This window comes from Megalobrama amblycephala, linkage group LG16 (assembly GCF_018812025.1).
Source record: "Megalobrama amblycephala isolate DHTTF-2021 linkage group LG16, ASM1881202v1, whole genome shotgun sequence".
Taxonomy (NCBI): Eukaryota; Metazoa; Chordata; class Actinopteri; order Cypriniformes; family Xenocyprididae; genus Megalobrama; species Megalobrama amblycephala.
In genome coordinates, this window is record NC_063059.1 from 42,551,427 (window position 1) to 42,560,410 (window position 8,984).

At 39.0% G+C, this 8,984-nt stretch overlaps 2 protein-coding genes across 2 annotated transcripts in view; both read right to left on the minus strand.

Moving 5' to 3' along the window:
• Positions 1 to 1,355: 1,355 nt before the first annotated feature.
• Positions 1,356 to 6,771, minus strand: mpzl3 (myelin protein zero-like 3). Its single transcript, XM_048161414.1, has 6 exons — positions 6,571 to 6,771; positions 3,044 to 3,213; positions 2,693 to 2,903; positions 2,316 to 2,478; positions 2,178 to 2,238; positions 1,356 to 1,929 (listed from the first exon to the last, which is right to left on the minus strand). The coding sequence occupies exons 1-6, from the start codon at positions 6,626 to 6,628 to the stop codon at positions 1,858 to 1,860; spliced, it is 735 nt and encodes a 244-aa protein (XP_048017371.1). The 5' UTR covers positions 6,629 to 6,771; the 3' UTR covers positions 1,356 to 1,857.
• A 521-nt stretch (positions 6,772 to 7,292) lies between these two features.
• The window catches only part of LOC125249182 (myelin protein zero-like protein 2), a 6,746-nt gene continuing 5,054 nt past the window's right edge, over positions 7,293 to 8,984 (minus strand). The window contains exon 4 of the mRNA XM_048161415.1: positions 7,293 to 8,147. Within this exon, the coding sequence (XP_048017372.1) occupies positions 7,975 to 8,147 (173 nt within the window). The 3' untranslated portion in view covers positions 7,293 to 7,974. The remainder of the gene's footprint in view (positions 8,148 to 8,984) is intronic.

Sequence of the window (8,984 nt, forward strand, 5' to 3'; positions counted from 1 at the left end):
AAAAGATTTGATGGCGAGCCGCCATCTTATATATCCGTATGTAAAGGGGAGTTGCTTGGCATGCAAATTCCACTCGCCAATTCCTTTGGCCGTTTTTCTAAAATTCAGAGGTGACCGGGGCTCCCAAGTGAGTCTCCATTTGTTGACATAAAGTAGTAGTGCCTGACAGACGAGGAGCTGATCACTGAAAGGGTCTTTGGGGAACCGAACAGTTCCACGGTTCTGAAAACCCCTTTTGGAGCCTTTATTTTGAAGGGTGTATGAAAAAAAGAATATATTTGGAGATTCAGGAAATCAGATTCAGATGTGTTTAATTTAAATGTCATTTATTTATATTTTGTATATATTTTTTAATGCTTTAATACATTTGACCTTAAGCTTCAGCAAATAGATTGAAAACAACTAAACCCTGTTTGGAGAGTTAACCACAGCACTCAGAGATATTATACAGTGAGATTCAACCTGCCATCTGATCAGCTCATGAAATTAATTAACATGTAGATCATATTTCAGTATTAAAGCTGCAGTCCGTAAATTTTTTGGGGTAAAAATTATCCAAAATCAAGCAAGTACATAACCAGCCAGTGTTGAAAACTATCTCCTTACCTTAGCCCGATTCACAATGGTAAACTTGTAATAATGTTTTCTAGTTCGGGTGGTACTGGTGGGTTTCCGTGGGAAATTCGAGCATGCCGACGTTCGTCTTTGCGTCATTACAGCTAGTAGGCTAAATCATGCGAGGATGCTGCAGGCGGCGGATCATTTATAGCCTTCTCTCACAGCAGCTGGAATAATTAAACATCATTTTGATGGCAGATTGTAATCCAGAAAGGTCGAAATAACAATCATCAGTGACAACTGGAGATTCACCCGTAGTCAAAATCTAAAAAGAAATCTACAGGTAATGCTAACACACACTAAATACACATAGTCATGCAATGCAGGTGTTGTTAACATTAACATGAGAACAAAGTATAACAATAATAATAATTTGCACAGTTTGATGTGATCGGAGCTAAGGGATCGGTAGATTTAATCACCATTGGCAGTGTGATTTATTGTAATGCTTTTTTTCCCCCTCAGTTGGTCAGAACAAAAGTGGCAGACATGTTATGTACTTGTTCAGATGACATTTTCTGGTGAAAATTCTTATTTTGGTCATATTTCCAAGATGTAGAATCTGTGATTCAGAAGTACAGTATCCACACCGGTGAGTGACAGCAAACATTAGATTCGTAGATAGCTGAGGAGCCGCGCTGACGCACAACCCACGTAAAGATGATTATTCCACAAATAACTGCAAGTGCAGCTTTCAAACAGAGATGGAGACAAAGACAAAACTTATGGACTGCAGCTTTAACTGAAAGCTTTCTCTTTAATCAAACAGCTGAAACTGGCAGCGTCGCCGTCAGTAATAAAACCTCCAACAGGAATCAATCCAGACTTTTGGATGTTTGAATGCTAACATTGTTCTATGATGTGAATTATCAAAAATAGTTAGTTTATAAAAAAAGTTAATAATGTTAAAGTAATATTTCATATTTATCTAAACAAAATAGGATTTGTACAAAAAATCTTTATATCATGTGACCATCTAAGGCAATGCTGAACATAGATTCATTTTTGTCAAAATCAGCATGTCTTCTGCAAGCTTTTATAGTCATTTAATTCATAGATTACAGTAACAGTCCATCGCTTTCTGTCATAAATAACCAAAATTACCCATTTAAACAGGAAGTCTCATCAGCAGAATGACATCTGGGTTTATCAAACTTTATCCATGCAAGAACCACACACACTCTCACACACACACACACACACACACACACACACACACACACACACTCTGAAGGAGTTCTAACACTGTGACTCGGTGAAGGTGTGTTCATGCGGTTTCTCGTGCATGTAGTCGTCTTCATATTCAGAGCCCTGAAACAAACACCACCATCAGATTCATTTATACAGCGCTTTATACAATACAGACTGATTCAAAAACAGGACAAAAACATAATCAATGATGCAAACTTCATCAGATATGAGACAAATTCAGATTAAAAAATGTATCCGCCTCAACATTCGCATAAAAATAGGTGGATGCAAACATAACTCATCAATTATGAAACCAATTCTATACAGTTATAAGTCAGAATAAAGTCTCCCAACAGACGGAGGTTTACCTTAAAGTAACAGCAGCACACCGAGTGTTTCTGCTCCGTCTGGCCGTAGAAATACTCGTCTCTGTCAGGAGACACACAATCATCACTCACAGTTCAGCGTTCCTCTGAACGCCCTGCTTCAGTGCGCTCGTTTCTTACCCGGTGAGCACCTCGATGGGCGAGTGTTGGGCCGCGGCGGGACTCTGAGCGTCGGAGCAGCACGGACACAGGACCCGTCCCAGCAGCAGCAGCATGATGATTCCTGACGGGGCCAGAACAAACACCAGCAGCACGCCCACATCCGTGAAGGCCAGCGACAGTCCTGACAGAAACACAGACGGGACGCGCTCAACATCGACAGGTCGCGGGTTTGATTCCCAGAGAAAACAAGAACTGATAAAATATAAATGTAATCCTTGAATGCAATGTGAGTCCCTCTGGATTCAGTGTATTTAAAATGTGTCATATTTCATCCCAAGAAAAACAGAAAATGTGTGTAATTCTCAAGAAAGCAAAGTCTGAATGTGTGCTCTCACTCTGCGGTGTGACGGTGAGGACGGTCTGGGCCGGGCTTCCGTGGACGTCGGGAGGGTTGCGGACGGCGCAGATGTACGTGCCGTTATCGGTGAGCGAGGCGTTCAGCAGCTGGATGGAAGCGTCGCCGCGGGACGGGCTGCCCAGCCACTTCACACGGTCCTTAAAATAATCCTCCAGCGGCGGGTACGCTTGAGACGAGAAGTGGAAGAACTGGAGAGAAACAAAGAATGTGTTCAAAAGCAGTTTGACGACCCGAGTGACCTCTGACCCCTCGGTGCGCCATCAGTCCAATGATTCAGGTTCACCACCACACCAACTGAACGGCTGATCACCAGACACGTGTAACTCACCATTTTGGCAGGACCGCCGGTCTCGGGCCTGAAGCTCCAGTCGACGGACATGGCGCTGGTCACCCGACTGGAGGAGGTGAAGGAGCAGGAGAGGGTGACGGCGGATCCTCGGACGGCGCTGATCTCTGCAGGAGCCGTCACTGAGATACAACACACACTCCTCAACAGCACTGACACACACACACACACACACACACACACACACACACACACACACACACACACACACACACACAGAGTGTTAAGGATCATTCAGACCAAGAACGATCACTATATTATCATCCACACCAGCAGATGATGTTGTTCTGCTTATTATAGTTTTGTCGTCTGTCACTTTAAATGCTTGAGCTCATTAAAGTAGGATTGATTCTGATTGGCTGTCAATATTGTCTAGTCTTTTGCATATCCGAGTGAAACCCTTCTCAAACAAGAACAAATGTAGGGCGGGGCTTGATTGTGTCTGTGGGGAATTGATTGGATGGTTGTGGTTTGCTATTGGTGGATCTTGTGTGAGTGACAGGTTGCCACGCCCTAATCATCAGAGAAGAGGGAGGAGAAGATATTCTGGTGACTTTAAATTACATCTTTATCATTATCGTATAGATATCGTATATAAACTGGACTTTAGTGGATCAAAGCAGATCATGATCAGCAGACGTGTGTGTCTGTAACGTCTGGGTTTTGTTGCATCACTCGCTCTCAGTCTCGTTTATCAGTGTAGATTATTAGACTGTAAACGGTGCAGGACATGAATCAGATATCTGTCATATCTGATGTTCAGTTCCTCAGAATAATAAAAATCATAAACTGCAAACTCGCCTCTGAGATCACAGTTTATCTAAAGAGAAAACACTATAAACTATAGACTCTCTAACTGACTAGACTCCGTTATGTAACCAGTTGCACAAACACAATCACTATGATAATGTTTTATTATGTTAAGACTAAGAACTATCTGACCGACTAGCAGTTAGTGAGGGGTAATCAGTCTTACTTTTCAGATTCAAAGTAGACCTTACTTAAAGTTATGACCATTATTAAAGAAAAACGATGACTAACTTTAATGCAACCGGCACATTCTCAAACAGAGTCTGTCCAGAAACACAAACACTGCATGACTGAAGATCCAGTAAATGAAACCCCATCAGATCATGTGATGATGTCACTTCTGGGACGAGCCTGTGATCTCACGCCATGACATCATACTGAACCCGGTGTGGAGATTCGTTCAGTTCATATGAGCTTCAGCGCTTTAATTAAGAGCTCTCTGTTGATTAATCAGTCATTTACAGCAGCTGGATCATTCTGTGTCAAATCAACCAAACTTCAGAAACTTCCCGGCTCTAATTTTCATCACATAAATAGTGATGAAAGCAAAATATTAAATGTCACAGAAGTATATTTACTGAGTAATCACTGTTTTGTAGAGGAGGATCAAAATGACCATTTTCAGATTGAGCAAATTAGAGGAGTGTAAAAATGACTTTATAAAGATGGCAGCATCATTATTTTACTTCTACACAGAGATTGGTAGATCTATTAGTGAAATCTGTTGACTTTATCAATCTGTGTTTCATCATATGCCAACAGTGACAGTTCAAACATGGGAAGAAGCTTGTGTTTTTTTCCTCAAGTTGTCATGCCTGTAACTCAAGAAGTGTTGAAGATTCATTAATATCCTTTCAGATTCTTCTCAACAAATCCTTCTTTAGGTTTTAATATTTTAAAGGCCCAATATGGTTCAATCCCATAGATATGGGGATCTCAAAGCAGCTCCATGTTCAATTTGTTGAATTTTACCCATTTTCTATGATTGAAAACCAAATATGAGTCATTTTGCTTACAGTTAAACACTTACTGCATTTAAAGAAGAATGTCTGAAGAATAAATAATGTTGAAACTAGAAATGTATCTTATCAAAATAACTGCATAAAACATAACTCTCTGAGTGCCAAAAATCCACTGAAAATGGTCAAGCTGAGGCACATTAACTTATTTATAAGAATCTATACTTGAATCAGTTTTAGGGATATTTGGACGATGGGATTTTGTTCATTTTAACAGATTCTGAAGATACCAAGAGTTCAAATACACAGTATCGTAACTACACGTTACCACATTGACGTAGATAGCTTATGAGATTGTATATCCATGACGTATATCCATGAGATTGAACCATATAGAGCCTTAAAATGAAGATTACTGAAGAAAAGTTTCATAAGGACAAGAATCTAAAATGACATTAAGATATCATTAACACTTCTTGAATTAAAGACATGTAAACTTTGGAAAAACACTTTTTTTCAGAGGTGTGTTGAATTCAATTATTTTGATAGAGGGAAACAAAATACATTGCTAGTTTCAGTATTACTGATTCTTCAGACAGTCTTCTTTAAACAATAACTATCAGCTGTATGAAAAGTGACTCACATTTGGTTTTCAATCACTGAAAACAGGTAAATTCACCAATTTGAACATGGAGCTGCATTGAGATTCTCATATCTATGGGACTGAACTATATAGAGCCTTAAAAATGAAGATTTCAAAAGAAATGTATCTTAAGAACCAGAATCTGTAAGGATATTAAAATATTTTTAACTCTTCTTGAGTTACAGGCATGCAAACTTAAGGAAAAAAACACAAGAAGTGCTTTTGTTCCATGTTTGAACTGTCACTGTTGGCATATGATGAAACACAGATTGATAAAGTCAACAGATTTCACTAATAGATCTACCAATCTCTGTGTAGAAATAAAATAATGATGCTGCCATCTTTATAAAGTCATTTTTACACTCCTCTAATTTGCTCCAAATCTCAGGTGAAAATGGTCATTTTGATCCTCCTCTACAAAACAGTGATTACTCAGTAAATATACATCTGTGACATTTAATATTTTGTCTTTCTTCATCATTTATGTAAACACATGACAGATATAACAAGAGTGCCAACACTTGACAATAAGGATCCATTAAACATTAATTAACATTTGTAAACATGATCTAACAATGTCAAATACTTCTAAAGCATGTATTAATCTTAGTTCATGTGAATTCAAACATTTACTAATACATTACTAAAATCAAAAGTTGCATCTGTTAATATTATTTAAAGGACCTGAGATAACATGAACAGCTGTATTTTTATAAAACTAACGTTAACAAAATTTAGGCCTAATAAACACTGTAACAAGTGTGCTTTTTATTGTCAGTTAGCTTTAGTTAATGCATTGGATCTTGTGATAAAAAGGGTTATGGTTTAAAATAACTACATTATATTCAGTTAAGGCTGGAATTCAGCGAATATGTGTCGTTACATGTATGCATATTTACACACGGCAGATGATTGACAGGGTCTTTCTCGAGTGTCGTTTTCACCCAAACAGAAAGTAAAACAAACTCAACGGATCTCAAATGACACCAAGTTATAGATTTACAATCTCTCAGAAACAAAATCCACCTCAAATCCCTTAAAGCCTTTCATCAAAGTTGTCCAGTCTCAGAGTGAGCGAATAAAACAGCAGAACTCACCGAAACCGACGTAAACACACGATAAAACTCCTTTAAACGAGCTTCTGTTTACATCCATGATAATTAATAGCACATATATAATCCCATACGAGTGCTTAGGAGTGAATATGAGCAGATATTTGAGCTGATATTAGTCGCGTTTGTGTCGCTGCTTGTTTTTGTCCTCCATGTTTGAGAGGATTTGATACCTGCCGAACAGGTGAAACAGGAAGTCCAAATACAGACTCTGAAAACACGCCAAAATCACTATTAATGTCTCAAAACCTCTTATCATTGTTTCCTAATAAATAGAAATGAGCTTTATGAAAAGGACTAAAATAAGATGAATATGAAACACAAATTGGTTAGTTTCTCTAAGTGGCGCTTTATTCAACTTTCAATGCGTTTTTTGTGCTAATAGAGTACTTTTCAATCTACAAAGTATACTTATTTAAATATATAATAATTCCACGCATTGATTTCTAAAGTAAAACTACAATTTCCACCTAATAATTTTTGTATTAAATAAACATATTTTTAAAATCCTATTGCAGTAATCATAAATGTGGTCCATCATGAGCATGTGACCGGTGACACGTGACAGAGGCGTCTCTGTGCTGTATCAGCAGCGTCTGAACAGTAGAGGGCGCTGAATAAACTATATAATACAACTTAATACATTTACTGTGTATCTGTGTGTGTTATAAATGCTATTTGTTTAAAAAGGTGACCTCTACAAGTTATTATCATTAAAACCAATTCCTTCATGTTTATTTTTATGATAAAACTCAAGAACAAAAATGCAAATAACATGAAATTACACAATAAAACCTTGTGTGCTCTTTAATGTAGATTTAGTGATGGAAAAGCATTGGTGTGTGTGTGCTGTCGTGTTGAATTTCATCTTCCTGTACAGAACAGTGATATTCTGTGTGTTCAGGCAGGGTGCAGTGCTCAGATCGACACACAGGGGGCGACAGACAGCAGTTCCTGCAGTGATTCTTTCAGTCAGTGTGGATGTGTCTCTTCCTCATCATCATCATCATCATGCAGTGTGTGTGCAATAGCAGTGCAAACCTCTGTGAGGTGAAGAGAGTTAACCATAGCAACCAAGGTCTGCCCGTTACCAGAGAAGTACAAACCTGTCCCTTCATTACACAAAAGAGCAAGATCCGTACAAATTCTGAAGAAAACATGTTGATTCCTGAGCAGAAGCCGTGACACTTCTAAACACACGTGATCTGTAAGATGAATATGAGTTATACTGACGCTTGATGACTAATGAGTTACAGATGAAGGCACATCACCCAACTCCAGAAAACTCCTGACAATCGGTGAGATATCGAGGGAAACCACGTGTGTGTGAGTTTATGATGTGAAATGATTTCAGAAGCAAAGCTCATCCGATCTTTCCGAGCGAATGCCTCACCAGCCCGTCAGGACCTTCTGCTCTTGTCGCAGGATCATGTGGTTTTGTTCTGGATTATTCCTCCGTCTGTGACTGCGACGCACGAACACGACCATCATCACCACCAGAAGAATCAACAGAATGGCGCCTCCAATGGCCACACAGAGAATCACAATCTCAGAGAGCGAGGCTGAAACGACACAGAGATCATGTGAACGACTCGCATCTACAGACACAAACTCTCAGGCATTTGAAAACACACCTTTTTTCTCTATGATTTGTCCTTCCTTCACACTGAGGTGTGGTTTTGTCCTGCGAAAACTGAAACACTCTGCTAAGTGGATAGATTTGAAAATGTTTTTTTTGCGTTGACCGAGGTATTCAAAAATGATGTTTAGTCATTGAATTTTATTTATCAGTGGTTATACTGGCATTGTTGTGCCTGCTATTCATTTTTTATAGTGTTGTTAAAAATAAATGTTACTTTAATCTTTATATTACAAAAAAATTGCTGTTGTAAAACATCATGCATTTTAGATCACGGAATAGCAACTGAGCACTTTGAGCAATTGATGTTTTTACCTGAAACGTTTCAGAATCAGAGTCAGAGAACATTCAAAAGTAACATTCCCATAATGTTTGCAGAATGATAAAATAGAAATGTTTGCATAACTAAAAAAGGTTTTTAAAACAGAGACATTTTGAACAGTCAGAGAACATTCGGAAATAATGTTTTCACAACCTAATTGGAATGTTAGCCAAACATTTTTAGAACATATTTTTGTTAGCGAGGGAGTGTAGATAGAGAGAGTGAGTGGTGCTCACTGCAGAGCCAAATGATGTCCAGCTCCCCCTCTCTGGACGTAATGGGTGAAGCTTGATCTACTTAGGATTAGGGACAGAGTTATGCCCATGGGTGAAGCATGAGGTCCAGCCTTCGCCCAGCTCCCCCTCTCAGGACGCCCAGCTCCCCCTCTCAGGACGCCCAGCTCCCCTCTCAGGACGCCCAGCTCCCCTCTCAGGACGC